The sequence below is a fragment of the Prionailurus viverrinus genome, chromosome B4 (genome assembly GCF_022837055.1).
Source record: "Prionailurus viverrinus isolate Anna chromosome B4, UM_Priviv_1.0, whole genome shotgun sequence".
Lineage (NCBI taxonomy): Eukaryota > Metazoa > Chordata > Mammalia > Carnivora > Felidae > Prionailurus > Prionailurus viverrinus.
This window is the reverse complement of record NC_062567.1, coordinates 123,746,238-123,766,722: the sequence shown is the minus strand read 5'-3', so window position 1 is coordinate 123,766,722 and position 20,485 is coordinate 123,746,238. Positions and strand designations below refer to the sequence as shown.

Sequence of the window (20,485 nt, the reverse complement as noted above, 5' to 3'; positions counted from 1 at the left end):
CACCGCACCAAAGTTCTGCCAGTGGGCCTGCCCCCAGGCAGGCTTCCTCTTAGCCTCTTCTATAAGAGGATATAGCTCCCCCCAAATATTCGCCGGACAGTTCACATCCATTGAGCTTTTAGGGGTTGGACTGAGTTAATGCACCTGAAACTCTTAGAATTCCCACATATAGTAAGTTTTCAAAATGTGTTAGCTATTACTAATATTCTTCTTTGCCTCATAGGATCATGGTCCATTAATAGCAGGAAGAGCCTTAGCGGCCGACCAGCTCGTCCTACCTCTCATTTCACAGATGAGAAAACTGAAGTCAAGAGAGGGGGAAATGATCTGCTTGAGGGCACACAGCAGCTTAGTACCAGAGCAAGGATCCATTCATTCATTCATTTCGTTAACAAGTATTTAACTGAGTACCTACTAGCTAGTATAGCAAGAGACATAGATACCATGCAAAACATAACAACTGTGGTGTTATGAAAGATGATAATAATAATAATAAACACAAATAGTGTTGAGTATGAGCCAGGCCCTGTCCTAACCTTTATCAACTTACTTAACCCTCACAACCCTAAGAAATATGTACTATAATTCTCCCCATTTTTTAGATAAGGAAATTGAAGCACAGAGCTAATTAGAGGCAAAGCGGGGATTTGAACCCAGGAAGCTTGGCTCTGTAGTCACAGATCTTATACCACTACGGTTGATTGATTTTTGTCCCCTTTGGCTCAAGATGCTATCCCAAAGTGGAACACCCTAAGCAAACTGGCCCTGGGCTGTGCTGGGCCACCAGAGATTCGGTGAGAGTTACATGACTGGCTGGCAAGGTCAGGCCTTGGCCATACAGATGAGGAACAAAGAAAAGCTTTCTAGTCTCCTGTACATGGGTTTCTAGCCATCGTTGATGAAATGGCTTTTGAGCTCAGGGACCCAATTCACATTCACGGCTGCTGACAGGGTAGAAGTTGCACAAACGCATGTTGAATGAGGCCCAGAAATATTTTGTAGCCGTGTATTTGGTCTGGCTTGTTTTCTCTTTTTGGTCGAGCATAAGAAGGGGCACCTGGGAAGGGGCAGCTGAGACCATCCCTTCCTTGTTCACTTAGTTTGATATGAGCAAGTGTAGCGTAGTTGCAAGAAGGGTGTTTTTCTGAAATAATTCAAGCCTTACACCTCCTTCACCTGGACTCACTAATGCAGAAATTACTAGAATTCAAGCAGGACTGGAGGTTTACCTTTGTTGTTACCCAAGAGGAAAGCATGTGCTGTGCAAATAAATAGTATAAATAAGAGCACACACATCCTCTGTTTCAACAACCAAAGGACTTCAGATTATTTTGAGCTTATAAATGCTGGGGCGCATGGAATCACTGCACTTCACAGATGTGTTGTATCCGTCTTTAAGACAGGTATTTATTCGCAGAAGTTAGTTTCAGTTACTCTTGTGCTGATGACTGCTTGGGATTCCTTAACCAATATTCTATAACTGTGGTTTTCCTTCAATTCAGACTCATCTTTTTCCCCAGTGAGTCTGACACAATGAAGTGTGATATTCACTACTCAGGACTGGAACAGCTTGAACTCTGCTCTGGAAAGCTAAAGAAACTAATTAGCCCTGCAGTGGATTTTTCCCCTCTCTGTTCAACATTAAACCAAAGTACCACAAGAGGAGAGAAAGTGAGTCTAGGGTATGTGATTCTTCTTTTGGGTAGCTTGAAACTGACTGAGAACAGTTAGAGTAACTTCTTGAATTTGCGTCCTACCCTCCAAACCATACTGGGTGGAGTGTTCATTGCCCCGGGCTTGGGGTTCAAAGCTGGAGAATTTGCATGGGAGTCTGCTTTGCTACTTACTGGATACATAGGCTGGGGCAAATTATGTTATGAGACTGTTTCCTCCTTTTTAAAAACTGGAGGAAAAATGCCTTCTTCCTGAGGTTGCTATGAGAATTGAGTCCGTGTATTTGAAAGTGCCTAAAACAGAGCTTGATGCATAAATGTTAGTGAAAAACAAAGCAAAGGATTCTTTGTCTTTAGACACCCTACCTTCTCCAGCAGCACTATCCCCCACCCCCATCAACCTGGGTAGAGAGGTGATGTAAATAACTTCTCACCCTGCTGTATAAATGGAGGCCAAGGCACAACCCTTTAAGCATAGAGTGTGAATGCATGGTGGGGTCAGCAGTTGTCAAAAGACCTTGTTGAAAGGCCACTGTGTGTGTGTGGGGGGGGGGGGAAGGGACGCTGAAAAGGCTGATTGACCCTGTCACCTCTTCTTCCATGGACTTTCAATTAGTCCTTGGCCCTTCGATTAAGAATTGCTATCAAATGATAGTGCTCCATTCGGGGACTGTTGTGGCTTCCAGAGCGGAGGCTGCAAGACCTATCTTTGATCACCAGGGATCACATGGGCCTTTAGGAGACCCTGGTTTCTTTTCATGGCAATGTCTTTAAAAATAGCACCTCAGGGACACCTGGGTAGCTCAGTCAGTTAAACGTCTGACTCTTGATTTTGGCTCAGGTCATGATCTCATGATTCATGAGATCGAGCCCCACATTGGGCTCTGCACTGACAGCACAGAGCCTGTTTGGGATTCATTCTCTCTCTCTCTTTCTCTCTCTCTCTCACTCTCGCTCTCTCTCTCCCCCCCTTTCTCTGTCCCTCCCCTGCTCACATACTCTCCCTTTCAAAATAGATAAACATTAAAACAAATAAAAATAAAAATATCACCCCAGAAATTTCATGAGGATGGACAAGGGAGGGAAGAAAGAGGGAACACAATGCCTGTGGCTTGGAACTTCAGCTTGATCTCGCCACTGCTGCTTAGATGACGGTCTCCTACTGGAACATAAGTTCTCCAAGAGCAGGCCTACTTCTGTCCCCTTTTCCGCTATTATCAGAGGCTAGAGTGTGCTTGCCACGCAGTCAGCACCCAAGCATCATTCAAGAGTAAATGAATGAATGAGTGAACGTACGAATGAATGCATGCATGATCTGCTTACACTGCTGTTAAGTGTGACCCAGGCTCTGGCAGCAGCTCTGAGTCATTTTGCAGATCACAGTGAGGAGCACAGACTCTGCTCCCGAGGGAAGCAGTACCTAAGGATCTGGCTTCTCTGTGTGACGCAGTTGGAGACCTATAATGAATGCCCCAGGTGATGGTTTAGTGGAATCAACTTCTCGGCTTGTTTGGGGATTATACCGGGGCTCCCCTTGGTACTGCAGATGGAAATCAAAACAGACGCTTGTTTGCCCCGAGTGCCACGTATTGTGGATACACTCTCCTCAGTGCCTGCCCTGAGAGGCCCATCCGTGTGCTGACAGCTGATGCAATTGTGGCCTCCACCCTCTCTCAAGTCCTGCTATCTCTATTCTAGACGTCTGCAAGTGCTTTGCAGCAGAGCTCCCTGCCTCCATTGGGCACCTTTCCAGTTTATCCTGAGTGCCCTCCTCAAGCAGAGCTCTCGGCTTACCTCCCAGGCTCCCACCCCACCAGCGGGATGGAGTGAATGTCCTCTGCACTCCTTTGTGTTGCCTCACTTCCTGTCTCCTCATCTGTTCAAGACACCCTTAGTGAATGCCGACACAGGAGACGTGGCAGAGAGCCATGTGCAAGAGCTTGGACACACAGGGGTCACACTGCCTGGGTTCAAATCCTCAGGCAGGTGACACTCACTTCCTTTCTGCAAGGATTACCATGACGATGTGTGAAGTGCTCAGCACAGAGCCTGGGGTGTGAGGAGGGTTACCAACAGAGGCGCTGTGCGAGTCTAGAGCAGTGGTATGTCATAAGGTCCTGGAAGAAGGAAGGGTTGGTGTCCTGAACAACAAGCAGAAGGTTGGAGAAGAAAGTCCCAGCCTGAGAGAACAATATCTGCGAATTGCACATGGGTTGGCAAGGCTGGAGCAAATGGTGGTGGGGTGGTTGGTAGGCCACAGAGGCAGGCAGAAGCCAGATGGTTACAAGTCATAGGAGGCATGCCAAGGAATTGAACTTGACTCTGAATGCGATGACATGAAAAGAAGGAGAGTGTTAATGGCCAGTCAAGTTTTTTTTCCAAAAGACTCCTCCAGCTACAGCATAGAGGATGGACCAGAAATGGTGCAAGTTTAGTGATACAGAAACCGATGGGAAGAATTTTGCCACAGTCTAGGTGAGACCTGAGCTAAGGCAAGGACAGTGGGGGCATTCAGAGACCTTGAGGATGTAGAATTGAATAGAACTGGTGACCGGCTGCCTTTGAGGCCAGAGCAACAGGAAGTGCCTGAGACAAGTAGAGGACCCAACGCTGACATTATAGGTACAACCACAATTTCCATTCACCACAGGCTGCAGGGAGTTGATATGGTTTGTTAGACAAGGGAAGAGCCAAAGGAAATGTGTGGCCTGAGAACAATCTGATAAAGGGCCCATTTTAGGAGGATTCTTCTGGTGAGGTTGTACATGTGGACTAGACTGGAAAGGAACAGACGTGAGACCCGGGGACTAGTTACAATGACACTGAGGTAATAGTCCTGACAGGACTCGATGAGGGCCAGCACCGGGAGGATGGGAGACAAAAGATCCCATGTGAGGGGGCTGCCTGAGAAAGGGCAGCAGACATCGCGGCTGACCGGATTCTGGGATTAGAGAGGCCAAAGTGAGGGTGGAACCAAAGACCACTGGTGCGCACCCACGTGCGTGAGAGAGAGTGGAGATGACTGCTGGCTGAGCACCCACTGTGGGCAGTTGCTGAAGGATGGGGGTGCCCCTTAGGAGAAGACCATCCTCTCCTTGGTGACACCCAGGCTGCACACAGTATCCAGAAGGTACTAATTAACTATGTTAAGTTGACTAGACCGGCCACCAAGCATACCAAGGCCTGGACAAAGAAGCAGGCCGCCCACTCACCTGTGCAGAGCTCCTGTGGTAAGGGGAGTAGTGCAGCGGTCCAGAGATGGCTGTGTCGTGGGGGAGGGCCGGGTACTGGCTCTGCATTGGGGGAGGATGCTGGTTGCCATAGCTCCCATAGTTATAGCTCCCCGTGTACCTAAACCGCAGTAAGCACATTGAATATTGTGAGTCACGGAAGGGACAAGTCACTTTGACACCTTTAAAAATCAACCACATCTTTTCTTTCTCTTTTAGTTCTTCTTTCTCATTTTCCATTTTACTCCTCCTTTTTGGTTCTTACCATCTCCAACCCTGCTGTGGTGCGTTTAAACTCCCAAGTTGATTTTCCTTCTCTCCCTCCCAGCATACCTCCCTTACCACCCAGAGAGCGCTTAGGGAATGAAAAGCCAGCTCTGAGCAAAACATAATTAGTGATGGAAACCTCTACTCCTGCTCTGTGGAAAAGCCCGAAGTCAACCAGGAAAGAAAGAAGACATTACTTTGGGATTTATGCTTTGTATTGTTCAGGCCTTTGCTTGCCTGTGAGGGGGAAGGATGTTGTGTGTTATGAGGAGCTCTCTCCAGCGGGGAAACACCGTGGCACGGTCAGCCAGCTCTCAAAGACTCCCGTGCTGAGCCTGGCTCCATCACTTTCCAGCTGTAGGAACATAGGCTACCTACAGCCTTGTTTCTCACATTTGTAAAAACGCTTCCCCTCATTATTCTGGGGGTTCACGTATGTGAAGACAATCTATACAATAGAAATTCCTGTAAAACATGGGATATTCTTATCACTGTTCTCAATAACATCTTTACAGCAAAAATGCTGACAATGATCGTGTGGGTGTCTATTCTGCCATTGCTCCAGAATCAGAAAGCTTCCTGAAACAGTTTTCAAAGTCTATTCTAAATGTGTGGGAAGATACTCTAAGAGAAGTAAACTCTGAGAAAATAACAGCTGCCCTATTCACTGGTCAAGGGCACCTGAACCCAGGCCAACAGCCAGGCCCGTGTCCAGCCTCGGGGTTGTCACCTGGCTGCGTGATGCTGGGCCACTGTGTGGAGGAAACCTGAGAGGGCCTCTTCCTGTGGTCTGCTGGTCAGCACCCACATGGCAGAGTCTTACCTTCTTCAGCATAAGGGCCCTTTTTTTAACGTCATAAGTAGTTTTCAGATTGCTGCATGTTAGATGTTATGAGATTAGTGTCTTTTTTTTTTTTTTTTTAATTTTTTTTTCAACGTTTATTTATTTTTGGGACAGAGAGAGACAGAGCATGAACGGGGGAGGGGCAGAGAGAGAGAGGGAGACACAGAATCGGAAACAGGCTCCAGGCCCTGAGCCATCAGCCCAGAGCCTGATGCGGGGCTCGAACTCACAGACCGCGAGATCGTGACCTGGCTGAAGTCGGACGCTTAACCGACTGCACCACCCAGGCGCCCCGAGATTAGTGTCTTTTAATGAAGACAATGCATGATGGCAAGAAGCTACTATGATTCAGGTAACACTTTTAATTTTTTTTTTTTAACGCTTATTTATTTTTGAGACAGAGAGAGACAGAGCATGAGTGGGGAGGGTCAGAGAGAGAGAAAGACACAGAATCCGAAACAGGCTCCAGGCTCTGAGCTGTCAGCCCAGAGCCCGACGTGGGGCTCGAACTCACGGACCGCGAGATCATGACCTGAGCCGAAGTCAGACGCCCAACCGACTGAGCCACCCAGGGGCCCCCAGGTAACACTTTTAAATGGATTTGCAGTTTATTCTTCACAGCAACACCACCACATGGATTTGAGAGAAAATGGGCAAAACAAAGGATTCTTTCTTTGTGGCACAAAGCACCGTTGGAACCCACAGGGATTCCTGAACCCTGTTAATAAGTGCTACCCTCCAGGGACCTTCAGCCCTCAGGTGGGGAAGTCCTCCTCTAATCCAGTCCTAGGAGACCTGGACCCCACCGTGAAACTTTCCCACCCAGGGGAACTGCTGGAAGGGATTTCTCTGCTGAGGCTCTAAAGCAGAAAAGAAGGAAGAACACAGGCTCTCGAGTCAGACAGATGCTCAGCCTGGGCCCTGCATTTACCAGCTGTGTGACCCTATGCAACAGAACTTGAACAAGTCTCAGTTTCCTCATTTGTGAAATGGGCTCCCTAGTGCCCACCTCTCTGGCCTTGTGGGGACCGCAAGAGACGGTTCTCCGCAGTACCCTACAGTGCCGAGCGCACTGCCATCTTTGCAACGGGCACCATTCTTCCTGCCCTTTGAGAAAACAGCTGCAAGTGAACCCTGCCGTTTAAAACCAAATGTAAAAGTATGGTGGCATGCATTCCAGGAAGGTCACCTACCCGTGCTCCTCTCTGTGCGGATAAACTGGTATCCGGTGTGTGACGGAGGAAGAAGGCACATGAGTACTCCTCATGCAGGGCAGCTGCTGGGAGTTTTCAGCTGGGGACCCTGCTGCCGTTGTCACCGTATAGGTCAGAGACCATGTGTATGACTGCATTGCTCCTGCAGAGACCAAGTAAGATGCATAAATCACTAACACAGTTCTTCCATGCCCCATTCTTAGAACACTTTAGTGGCCTCCCACGCTCTTTAAGCTGAATGTCAAAATCTTTACAAAGCGTGTGTCTCAGTCCTTGCTGACCTCACAAGAAGCATCCCCCACCTCTGTTTTTGTTCTCTGATCCAGACACAAGATCTTTCTTTCATTTTTTTCCAGAGAACCACGATTCCCAGCACCCCGGGGCCTTTGCACATGCTGTTACTGCTGTCTGAAACCTCATTCTTCCCTTAGTACCCCCTGTGTCTTAATCCCAGACTAAGTCAGATCCCCTACTGCACTATAGTCCTTCATGGTGCCTACCACAATTTGTAATCTTACACCCATTAATGAATGTGATTGATTTAATGCCATCCTCCCTCCTCCAGACTAGAAGCCCTATGAGGGTAGGTGCCTTGTCTGCTTTGTCCACTATTGGATTCCCAGTGCTTACTAGTGCAGAGCCTGGTGACCAAAAATTTTTCAATAAAAACTTTAAAGAAAAGGGAAAGGAAAGGTAGAAAGAGAAAGAGGGAGGGAAGGAGAGAGGACAAATGCTCAGGGAGGCACAGCTGAGTAACTTCTCAACGCTCAACTAAACAGGTGCTGGGGAGCCAACAAACCACTCTAAGCAGCCCTAAGTAGATTACTGGGCTCTGCCTACCCAGGTCTTTTTGAAGATTACTAGACAGTGACCCGAGCGGTGACCTATTCCATACATATTGCTAATTCCATTAATTTACTTTTTAATTGGATACCTTGAAAATGTTGGGGATTGGGAAGAGAAACTGACAAAATGCAAAACCCTCAAGGTGCTTAAGAATTTTATGAGATGGTTAGAATATAAAGATGGTAATTTAAGAAATCACTAAGTGATATACTCATTGATTTCTGATAAATTTGAGAATGTTGATATAGTGGAAATAATTAAGCCTATTTTAGGAGGTGGAGGGAAGACCATTCAACACCCCGTTGCAGACGCAGGAAAACTGAAGAATTGGTTAAGGGAAACCATTCTTAAGTGAAGTAAAACATGGTGCTCCGTTTCTGTGTTTTCTGCAGCAGATCTTTTCTACCTCAGCATTCCTGGGGGAAGATAGAAGAGCGGTTCTTGTTAAAAACTGCAGTCCCTTCCATCCCAAGGACTTTGCAGATGGCACATGAGTAGCTGCACTGGCATGGAGCAGGTGGAAGAAAGAGTTGGTGGACCACACTATGCCAATTACATGGCAGAAATTCAGTGAGCGATGCTCTGAAAGGTGTGTGAAAATGCAATCCTACTTTGAACACAGCTGTTTATTATTAAAAGAACTCTGTATTGAACTCTTTCGTAAATTGGGAGAATCCTTTGGAATGCAAGTAATGCCCTTTTTTTTTAACGAAGTGACAAAGGTTCATTCCAAGAACATGAAAAAGGGACACGACTTATTGAGCATTTAATAAAGCCCAGGCACTGTGCTTAGTGCTTTACCGATAACCTTGAGATAAAGATCGTGCCTACTTCACAGATGAGGAAACTGAAGGTTAAATCTGAAAGAACTTAAGGGAGTGCGTAAGAATACAGAAGATTCAAGAAGATAATGTGAACGGGGGAGTCAAGGAAGAAATTAAAATTGCAGCAAAAAGTGCAACAAGGAACAAGGCTAAACATGCATACCCTTCCTAGAGGCGGGCCTTAGACTTGGTGCAGAGACTTTCCAGGAAACAATGCCACAAGGGAAACCTGACAGGTCAGGAGCCATAAGATAGTAGACAAACTGCTCAGGAGTAAACTGTGCTTAGAATTATGATCAAACAAGAATTTCTTTCAGATGCCCCCATAAAAGGCAACTGTGAACTCCCTAACGGTGTCCTCAGCAACACCCATACAGTGGGCTCCAACCTTGATTCTCAGGACCCTTCCTTATGTCAACACTCCAGGCTAGTGGCATCTCACTCAAGTCCAGTTCAGAGAAATTTCAAATGTTAACTTGCACGAGGTCCCAGTGGGTGGGGCCGGTGGGGCTCTGAACTCCAGTCTGCCCCATGCTTTTATTCTCTCTACCATACTGCTTCTTCACTCTGGCTCCGAGTCCTGCTGAGCCTCTTATGCTTTAGGAGGCTTTCTCTCATCAACTGCAAAGCAAGCATGAGAATACGTATCTTGCAGAAGTGTTTTGAGGGTTAAGTGAGATGAGTCTGGGGCGTGGGAGGCTCTTAACGGTATTCATGCACTCCTCACCGTGAATCCAGGTATTCTTATATGAGACTTTCTTAGAGCAAACATTTCTATATGTCCCATTTCAGATGCCAGGGAAGAAAGACAAGTTTCTTGGGTCAGATTCTGTCACCAGGGATGAAAGGCTTGAATAGCAACAGAAATTCAGCTAATTACAGCAAACTTCTAAGTGTGTTTTTCCATAAAATCATAGGTGTTCTTATTCATCAGTATGGCTAAAAGTACCCCTTTTCCTGGTTTGCACATGTACATCATATACAAAAAGATAATGACTTCAGCAGGCTGTTAGGCATCATTTATGGTAACTGCAAGGAGACTGGAAAGAAAAAATTCCAAAATGATCATGCCCCAGATGATTGGATTATGCATGACTGCACTCCTCTATATTTTGCACTTCATATGAAGTTATATTACTGTTATAATTTTTTAAAGGAGCCTTTCTATTAAAACAGGTTATCTCTGGTGGTGGGGTTGAGGAGGGCTTTCTTCACTTTGCTTATCTGTATTTTTCTATAACGAATGTGTATTGTCTCCATGAAAAGAAAAACATTATTAAAATATATTAAACAAGCTTGATAATTGGAGATGGAATTGGAGGGAGGTGGGAAGTATGGGAGAACAATGAACCAGCCACAGCAAGCAAGTAATTAACCCTTCAAGCCCCTGGGACCTCAGGAGAGCACCACAAGGTCAGTGGGTATTTAAAGGAGGCAGCTCAGGAAGCCAAATGATTTTCTCTTTTTCCCCAAGCAGTAGGAAGACAGAGTGATAATAGCCATCACCTGAGAGAATGGAGTAGAAGTTACTTTTGTATGAGCTCCTGGAGCACAGCAACTGTTCCTTATTCATCTCTGTATCCCCAACAGAGGCTCTGCCAAAAAGTAGGTGTTCAGTAAATTTTTGTTTCATTGAATTTGTTGTTGGAGGAGTAAATGCTGCTAGAAATAGACGTTATCAAACAAAAAGCTAGTGGAACTCTTGGAAAAATGGGCTCCCGTGGTCTGGGAAACAAAACCCCTAAATGGCCGTGTGCCAGCAATCTAACAGACCCACTCAGGCAGGCTTAAGCAGATTAACACCTACTGGCTTGGGTGAGAAACCCTTTTTGCCTGGGGACCAGAAAAGAACACCCCTTGCATTCCCTTTCCTATCAGTGGGACCTCCAGTGAGAATTGCTGCTGCTGCTGCTGCTGCTGCTGCTTTTTTAAGGAAACTAATAAAAGGAAATGTGTGCAGTTCACAGTTTTGCTTAATTTTTAAGACAACGCTAATGCTTTTTATTTATTGGTAAAACAATAACCTTCCCTAGTTGCCTGATTCCCCTTTCTCTTTTTCTCCATGACCTGTATGCCCACTCTTATTTCAAAGTCTGAGAATAGTGGAGAAAGCCCCCTGATCTCTAAGAATACGATAAAGATCCCCAAACACCTTATCCTATAAAGGTAAGTGTTGTCTGTGTTCTAGTCTTAAAACTGCAGGAGAAGAAGATTTTCTTTCCTTTCCATCCCCAACAAAAAGTTTTTCATTCCTGAGTTTTTGTTGTTGTTGTTTTCTTGGAGGGGGTTTTCAACTCAGGACAGGAAGGGTGCTTGAAACATAACAGGCAGTCAGTAATGACTTGTTGAATAAATGAAAGAATGAATGATAAACCATCCAACATAAACCAGACCTCAGGCTATTTTCTTTTTATACACCGACTCACTGAATCTTCACAATAACCTCTTGAGATGGGAGGTATTACCTCTTTCTTTCAGGTGAGAAAACTGAGGCCTAAGTCTTGCTCAGGTGAGTGGCAGAGTTGGGATTTGAACCCAGATGTGCCCAACTCCAGAGCCTTTCCAAAAACAACAGTCGCCTCTCACACTTGAACGTGTATTTGAATCATAGGAGATCTTGTTAAAATGCAGATTCTGATTCAGTAGGTTGGGAGCTGAGCCAGCAATTCTGCATTTATAACAAATTTCTAAACGATGATAATGCTGTTGGTCTGTGGACCACACTTTGAGCAGCAAGGGTCTATAAACCACCCACTGCTTCCGGTCACGCATGCTCCATGTTAAGGGCCATTAAAGATCAGAAGTTGTAAGGTTCTAGTACAGACTTGTGAAAATTCAGGCTACTTTCCAGTCTACCTGGCCATACCCTTCCTTCAGATCTTGGACTAAACCACTTGATCCTTTTCTCCACTAGGATTCTATGAACCATCACAGATGTTCAGGGTTTGATCTAACCTAAGCCTTTTGGTAGTACCTTCCTGAGAAATAAGCTCCTTTAAGTATGTCTGGATTCTGGAACTGCCTATACAGTAGCCACTAGACGTAGATGGCTTTTTAAATTTAAATTAATTAAAACAAGCGGCCCCTGGGTGGTTCAGTTGATTAAGCTCTTCGTCTCAGAGCATGATCTCGTGGTTTGTGGGTTTGAACCCCTGCATCGGGCTCTGTGCTGACAGCTCAGAGCCTGGAGCCTACTTCAGATTCTGTGTCTCCCTCTCTCTCAGCCCCTCCCCTGCTCGCTCTCGCTCTCTCTCTCTCTCTCTCAAAAATAAATAAACATTAAAAGAATTAAAACAAAATACAATTAAAAATTCAGTTCCTTCATTGCACTAGCTACACTGCAAGTGCTCAGTAGCCCCATGTGGTTAGTGTCTACTATTCTGAATAGCTCAGATTAAAAAAAAACAAAGTTGCCATCATCACAGAAAAGTCTACTTGAACCTTTGGCTATCCACGGCTCTATCCCCCATTGGCTACCATCCATCCCTAAGGCAGTAGTGCTTAAGGAGAATACTTGCTGGAGTTGAAAACCTCATCTGTTTGCGTTACACTTTATCAGTAGCTCCATGACCAGGAGCAGCAAATGGATCCGTTCCCAGAGACAGATGGGGATTCAAGATCTGGCTGCCACCTACCTCTGCAACTGCCCCCACTGCCACTCTCCCCTTATGTGTGTCTGTTAGTCAATCCTCACTACGCTAGGCTCTTCTCTGCCTCAGGCATGTGCCCGTGCTGTTCCCCACTACCTGAAATGTTCTTTTCCTCTCCCCAAACTTTATGCGCTGACTCTTTCTCATACTCCAGGTCTTGGATAAATGTCACCTCCTCAGGTGGGCCTTCTCTGACCATTTCGCAGCACACTATTATTCTCTTTATGACCACTTGAAATGGTTTATTTAGCTGGTTGTTTACTTCTGTATCGACTCTCCTACCCACCAGAATATAGATATCACAGGGGCAGTGACAATGCCTGTTCTTTTCACTTCTGTACCCCCAGGACATGGCCCAGATTAGACACGGAATACATGGAGTGGACCAAAGATTGACAACACCAAGCCGTGACCTTGATGATGCGAGGTCAAGAAGAGATTAAGCAATCTATTTTCAATCCCAGCTTATATTTCCTAATTCCACTCCTTTACAGAAAAGGAAGCAGCAGGGATGGAGGAGGAGGTTCTGTAAATGAGTCATCATGGGCTCTGGGGCAGGGCTACTGTGTCCACCCTGTCCCACTCATTTTAGCTGCCCTCAGAATAACTGAGCTTTTGTTATTTGAAAAGAGTAGGGGCCAGTTATCTTTGTTACATCCTCAAGTGATGTAGAGAAAATGCAGCTGGGCAGGCCAGATGTTCTACAGTTAGGGCCATTTATAAGGAATTTGCCTTTATTTCTTTAGGCATCCTAGCATCTCAATGATTTAATTTGCTGGTTTTGTGTTGCAGGGAACCCATGGTGGGAAGGTGAAAACATGAGTTTAATAGTTAACTTTTATTGTCATTGCTAAAGGAGGGAATACTTCAAATGACATCATAAACCAGGTCTTAGAGCCCTTCCGAGGCCTCACCAGGACAGAGCGGGAGCTTTACAGTTTGCATTAAATGACAGTAAAGAATTGCAGCCCAATGTCATGGTAAGTGGGCCCGTCAGTTTGGCACCACCTGCCACGCTCCTAAAGAGGAAAAGAGGCACTTTACCTTAATGGAAATTAAAGTTTCTGAACTTTGCTGGGCCAGGAGTGAGGGGGCAAGCTCACAAAGTTAGGGAAGAAAATGGATAAATGGGCTAGATTTTACCTTGTGGAAATCTGTTGAAATGGAATCCTTTGCTAGTCTCGTTTCATGGCCTTGCCGTAGACTTGAACATGCCCCGTCAAAATCAGCCACGTATCACAGTGTTAGGTGCCTGATATTCCTTTCCTTTCACTTTCTTCCACTCCCCCCCCCCTCACCACCCCGGCTTTTAAAAACAATTAATGAAAACAGTCCTAAGAAAACATACTTAGAAACACATGTAAGTATGGACACAGAACAAGGTAGATGAGCAGAGTGGCTGTTTCCCTAGTGAGTCATAACTCACTATCTATAATATACCACGTTGTATCCACTAGTCCTTGTACCAAAGGATGCCAAAAGATTATGTGCAATGAATTAATTTTCTCTTTGTGCTCACCAAGCAGACATAATACTGTTCTCTTTTTCATAGCTGAAAAATGGGGAAGTGTCCATCAAAAGTGAGACACTGATAATGTGGAAGGGCTGCAGACACCTGATTGGCCTTGACTCTAAATCAAACTGGATGATATGTACATCATCTGAGCAATGATATTCAGAGTATGCTAGAGACCCAACAAAATTAACCAAGTCACATAAAATTTCATTTAACGTGTTAATGAACTGTTTTAGCCAGGAGTTGTTTTGTTTTGTTTAATATTCCCCACTTCTTCTTTATTTCTTGCTTCCTGATTTCCTTTTTAAAAATTGCTTTTTTAAAAAAAATTGTTAACCACTTCAGATACTTTTTGGAAAGTAATGGTATATAAATCAACCAGTAATTTAAAGATGGAAATAAAATGGGACACCTGGGTGGCTCAGTCAGTTAAGCTTCCAACTTTGGCTCAGGTCACGATCTCACAGTTCCCTGAGTTCGAGCCCCGCATACGGGGCTCTGTGCTGACAGTTCGGAGCCTGGAGCCGGCTTCAGATTCTGTGTCTCCCTCTCTTTCTGCCCCACCCCCATTTGCGCTCTATCTCTGTCTCTCAAAAATGAATAAAAGTTAAAAATAAGTAAATAAATAAAAATGAAAATAAAAATTAACTGGGCATAAAGACCATATGTTAACTTAAAAAAAAAAGAAACATGACAAATGCATTTTATAAGATACACAATAATTGTTTTCGAATTTACAGTATTGGTCAATGAAATATTTGCACAAATCCTCAAATTTAAGAAACCTCCTATATTTCTTAATACCTAGATGTATATCATGGCTAAATGTGCTTTATAATGCAATGTCTATAAAACCATACATGTTGTTAGGAAATTATGTTTATGTCTCCTTCAAGACTATGACCCACATGCATGCCAAGATCCAGTCTAATTTCACAAGGGAGTAATTCAAAAGTGGTACTTGAGAAAAATATTACACATAGTTTTATCTAGGATGACATTTTTAATGCCCCCTGGAGATATCTGAGAACAAAGCAGGAATGTGCCAAAATCTTCAAAGGTTACGATCATCTGAAAAGAACCTGTTTTACATTTGTATTTCTAAGAAGCTACTTTTATGACTCGTGAACACATTGCGCAGAAATCTCTGAACACATTTATGGTATTCCTGTGGCTTTGACTATCACACCTGCCACACCTTGGGGCCTCCAAAGTGCTGTGAAAAAAGCCAGGCAGACTCACTAGCTGGATGAGAATTATGAAGAGATCCTAGAAATCTTGCCTTCACACCTTCCCTATCCCCTTATTCCCTTAGAGTCTCCTCGCTGGATATGCTGCTGCACTGCAGGAAAGCTCCCCCTTGAACCCTTTCTGCTTCACAATGCAGAACTGCTTCATTTGCATAATTTCCCTGTTTATTTTAGAAGTAAGGATGTTATCACTAACTGGCTCACGTGGGTGCTTCCCAGAAGGGTAAGGGGTGGGGGGTGAGGGCGGGCAGGATTGTTCAGATGACCGGCTGTTCTTACTGGCCTGTTCTTACTGCCCTGGTTTCTTCCTGAGGCAGGAGACTGGGGGTTGCTGCCCCATTTTCCGGCCTTGGATGGACCCCTGAGCAGCTGAGCAGCTGGAGAGCTGTGGACAGTGCTCAAGTTCTCTTCCCTTTTCATTTTCAGGGACTAAGGCTGTTCTTTTCTCTGTGGCTCTTCTTCTCAAGCCTCCTAAGCAGGAACTACAATACCCAGTAGAGAGAGAAAAGGGGAGGGACAAGGGAGGGGGGTGTGTTCTTCCCCCTCAAAGTGGACACAAAACATGATTCAGGTGCATCCATGTAAACAAATGTGATGCCAAAATCTAAATTTCCACAAAAGAGGAGGCCTTTTTCCAGCTGCGTACCCAAAGTGAAATCAAAGCTCCGTCTAGGGCCAGTTACTGACAAACCTACTTTTAAATACTCTGAAGATGGTCTAGTTTCAACCTTCTGCATGTTGCTGTCCAGTTCTCCCAGCACCATTTGTTAAAGAGGCTGTCTTTTTTCCATTGGATGTTCTTTCCTGCTTTGTCAAAGATGAGTTGGCCATACGTTTGTGGGTCTAGTTCTGGGGTTTCTATTCTATTCCATTGGTCTGTGTGTCTGTTTTTGTGCCAATACCATGCTGTCTTGATGATGACAGCTTTGTAGTAGAGGCTAAAGTCTGGGATTGTGATGCCTCCTGCTTTGGTCTTCTTCTTCAAAATTCCTTTGGCTATTCGGGGCCTTTTGTGGTTCCATATGAATTTTAGGATTGCTAAGCCTAAATGTCCATCAACTGATGAATAGATAAAGAAATTGTGGTTTATATACACAATGGAATATTACGTGGCAATGAGAAAAAATGAAATATGGCCTTTTGTAGCAACGTGGATGGAACTGGAGAGTGTGATGCTAAGTGAAATAAGCCATACAGAGAAAGACAGATACCATATGGTTTCACTCTTATGTGGATCCTGAGAAATTTATCAGGAACCCATGGGGGAGGGGAAAGAAAAAAAAAAAAAGAGGTTAGAATGGGAGAGAGCCAAAGCATAAGAGACTGTTAAAAACTGAGAACAAACTGAGGGTTGATGGGGGGTGGGAGGGAGGAGAGGGTGGGTGATGGGTATTGAGGAGGGCACCTTTTGGGATGAGCACTGGGTGTTGTATGGAAACCAATTTGTCAATAAATTTCATAAAAATAAATAAATAAATAAATAAATAAATAAATAAATAAATACTCTGAAGAATCCAGTCTCCTTAACAGTCCCTGACAAAGGACCACTGCGTCTGTCCTGTCGGTAAGTTTCTGCCCCTGGCAAAGTACAGAAGAGGAAAGGCCTTATAGGCTCTTAAGTACCTGCTCATTTCCTCTCTGAGTAGTGCTAGTTCTGGAGAGAAAGGAAACTTGAGGGAAGGAATTAACCGAAGATTCTTAGCATACGTACTTTATGTTCTCTGAAAATGACATGCTGTCTCCTGCCTCCAGGCCTTTGTACCGCTTACTTCCTCTGCCAGACTACCTTCTCTCGCATTATTCAGCCTTCCCAGACCCTGCAGATACCAACCATGACCTCCTTTTGTGCTCCTCTACCCTCTTCTCCCAACTTAGCCCAACTTTGCACTCATCACATTGTTTGTGACTGCCAGCTTGCCCATCAGAACCCTAACCTCTAAATCATAAACTGCCAGGGGATGGGAACCTGAAGTGTTTGGTACACAGAAGTCACTCGAGAAATATTTATTGGATAAATGGATAGATAAATGGATGGACATGTGAGTGAATGAATGGATAAAAGACAACATCCTAAATAGGGTAATCTCACCCTGTTTATTTGGTCTTCAAAAATATCCAATTTCAGTCCCCAGTCTATTCTGAAAATTATTCTAAGTAGAACTAGGATATAAGTAGGACCATGCTGTGAGCGTCTGGAGGAAGACTTTTTTTTTTTTTTTTTTTTTGAAAAAGAGAGGGCACGTGGGAGAGGGGCAGAGGGAGAGAGAATCTGAAGCAGGCTCCACACGCTCACTGTGGAGCTGGACACAGGGCTTGATCCCACAACCCTGGGATCATGACCTGAGCTAAAATCAAGAGTCAGGTGCTCAACTGCCTGAGCCACCCACTCAGGCGCCCCTGGAGGAAGATTCTAACCTAGAGGGTGAGGGCAGTGAAGATGAGTAGGATTTCATCAGGTGGAGGTAGGAGGAGGAGACCCCAGAGGTGGAGCAGTGTGAGATATGATCTGGAGAATGAGAGTGCCCTCGGTCTTGGGGAATAAGCCTAGTGGGCAGCAAGAAAGTGGACAGACCAGATTGGAGGTGGGTAAGCAGTTTGAGAGTCGCTGGATGTCCAAGACGTGGGGAAGGCCTGAACAGATAGCAGTGGTGCCATGGGAAGGAATGGGCCCATCAAGATTTGGATTAGAACGACTGGCTTGGGAGGCATGGTAGAGAAGGCTGTCTCCCCAAATCTATTCACCCCCTTCCCTATCTGGGGACGTGCTACCCTACATCTCCCAGCCTCTCTGTGCATGGCCTCACCATGAGGCCATGGACTAAGCCCTCACTGGTGAAATGGAACTGGAAGTGACATGTGCTACTTCAGGCCAGGGCCTTTGAGGGACTGGGCTTTCCTCTCTATACCCACCTTCTACTTCTGTCAGCTGGTTGCAGACTTGGCAAAGCCCAGGGCAGTGGGCCTGAAGCTAGTGTGCATCAGAATCAATGGGAGGCTTGTTGAGCAAATCTCTGGGCCTTGCCGCTAGAGTTTCTGATTCAGTAGGTCTGTGATGGGACCTGATAATGAGCATTCCTAACAGGTTCCCAGGGGGTGCTGATACCGCTGGTCCATGGACCACACTTTGAGAACCACTGCCCTGGAGTATGGTGCAACCTAATATGGAAAGAGCAAGTGTTTCCCAACGGTTGCATTGAAGAGAGCCTCCTCTCAGACCTAAGCACCCTGCCAGGACTGTCTGCGAGCACAGAATAGATTTCTCTTGTGTCAACTCCATACATTTTGGATCTATTGTTAACAGTAGCTTAGCCTATTCTAACTAATACAGGAGCCAAGGGAGAGGAAAGATGAAGTCGACTCCCACATTTGGAGTTGGGTAATTGGGAGAATAGTTTAAGCAGGTTTGGAAAAAAGGTAATGAATTAATGATCACTGTCTCATGAGCCCTCTGCTCCACAAACACCCGTCTGTTCAGCTGGCCCAACCCCACCAAGGCCCATATAGGAAAAGGTTGTTTCTGCCTTTGGTTCCTCTCCTATGCATTCTTCCTCATCTTTTAAGGCTGCCTTTGAGTCTCCCCTCTCTCCTGTAGGCTTCTCTCCTGCCTGCCAGAGTTCAGGTGGGAAGGAAGGAGATTGCTTCTCCCTCTGATCCCCTATAGCATTCAGCGGTAGCCCTCATCTTAATCAATGGGACCCCTTCTATCTGATAGCACCTCACTATGAGCAAAGCACTTGGCCTTTCTTACGTCATCTCATGCCCACAGCAACCATGTGAGTTGCTCTAGAGGTGTGCGTGCGCACACACATACTCACACACTGTCATCACAGATTAGCTAACGCTTACTGAATATTCTGTATACACTTCACCATTTTCACAAGTCTTATGAGTAAGGACATTTGTTGAATGGCTGAGTGACTGTGGTGCCCAGAACAAGGAATTGATGCTTTCTCACCCTTTACTTTTCCTTCACAACCTTGAGGCGTTATTGTGAGATAATTACGTGAAGTGATAATGGACATCGGCAACTAGCTATTATTATCCTTGTATTACCTCTTCTTTTTCATTTCTAAACCATATCTTGACATTCAAGATCCGCCAGGATGTGACTGCAATTTGTGGTGTCTAGCCTCATAAGACCCTTCATGGACCTCCTACATTTTAATTTTAGCCCAAGTTTCACATGGCCTGAGAAGGCCCCACATGTCCCTACCCCTATGCATCTGTTCATACTGTCCTCTTCCCAGAAGTCCCTTCTGCTCCACCTTGCTCACTTAAAATGAAGTTCCAGCTCAGACCCATTCCTTTGCCAGGTCTTCTTGGTGCCTCCAACCAGAGGGAGTCTCCCCTTGCTTGGAGACCCCACAGCATTAGTCTTACCTTGCTTATCACCCCCACCTCGATATGATCGCCATGTGTTAGCAAATGGCTTCCCAGATGCCCCACTTTCCAGAGATGCCTCTCAATCTCTGGTTCACAGAGAGTTCCTTTTCTCATTTTCAAGAAAGAATGGCTGTGTATCAATTTATGTCTTATATCAGTTTAATCATTTCAGTGTCTTTGTTGGGGGGAAGGTGGAGATTTTATCATGTACTTAATTGGCCAACTTGAAAACAGAAGCATGTGGACTATATACATGTGAGTAATGAATAACTGCAAGGCATCTGTAAATCCAGGCAAATACTATGGTCTTGGCATTGATTGGGTTAGAATGCTTTTCCAGAAAGCTCTTGCTGTAAGCCAACTCCCCACTCAAAGCCTTTAGGGGCCTTTCATTACCTGTAGTGCTGAGGCCGGTGTACTCAGGGGACGGATTGCTGACGGGGGAGGACGGAGGTGGCACTTCGACGGACGTGGCAGATTTGGCTGGCGAAAACGATGGCACTGGTGAAGGGGTTGGCGGGGCAGCCTCTGTCAAGATAATTTCTTCTCGGACTTCTGCTATGGGTAGAGAAAGGGTAGATTCTCAGAGCCAAAGGTCAAGGCAAGTTGTCTTCAAAGGACTTTAAAAATTGAAATATTCTTTCTGATCTGTGTGTCATGTCACCCCTCTGCTTAAAGCCCTTTGATGGTTTCGAATCACCATCAAGGCATGCAAGCAGTTCCCATACACAGCCATGCCCACTCCAAAGAAGAAAAGGACATGACTGCTTTCACACCACTTGGCCTGC

The 20,485-nt window shown here is 45.3% G+C and overlaps 1 protein-coding gene across 6 annotated transcripts in view; it reads right to left on the bottom strand.

The window, feature by feature from the left end:
- RFX4 (regulatory factor X4) overlaps window positions 1-20,485 on the bottom strand; it is a 161,180-nt gene that overhangs the window by 5,119 nt on the left and 135,576 nt on the right. For 5 of the 6 annotated variants that reach the window (XM_047868357.1, XM_047868356.1, XM_047868352.1 and 2 more), the window contains 3 exons: window positions 20,094-20,255; window positions 7,208-7,370; window positions 4,886-5,024 (listed from right to left, as the gene is read on the bottom strand). In XM_047868357.1, coding sequence (XP_047724313.1) covers window positions 4,886-5,024; window positions 7,208-7,370; window positions 20,094-20,255 — 464 coding nt within the window. The remainder of the gene's footprint in view (window positions 1-4,885; window positions 5,025-7,207; window positions 7,371-20,093; window positions 20,256-20,485) is intronic. The other variant, XM_047868354.1, reaches the window with a different exon arrangement.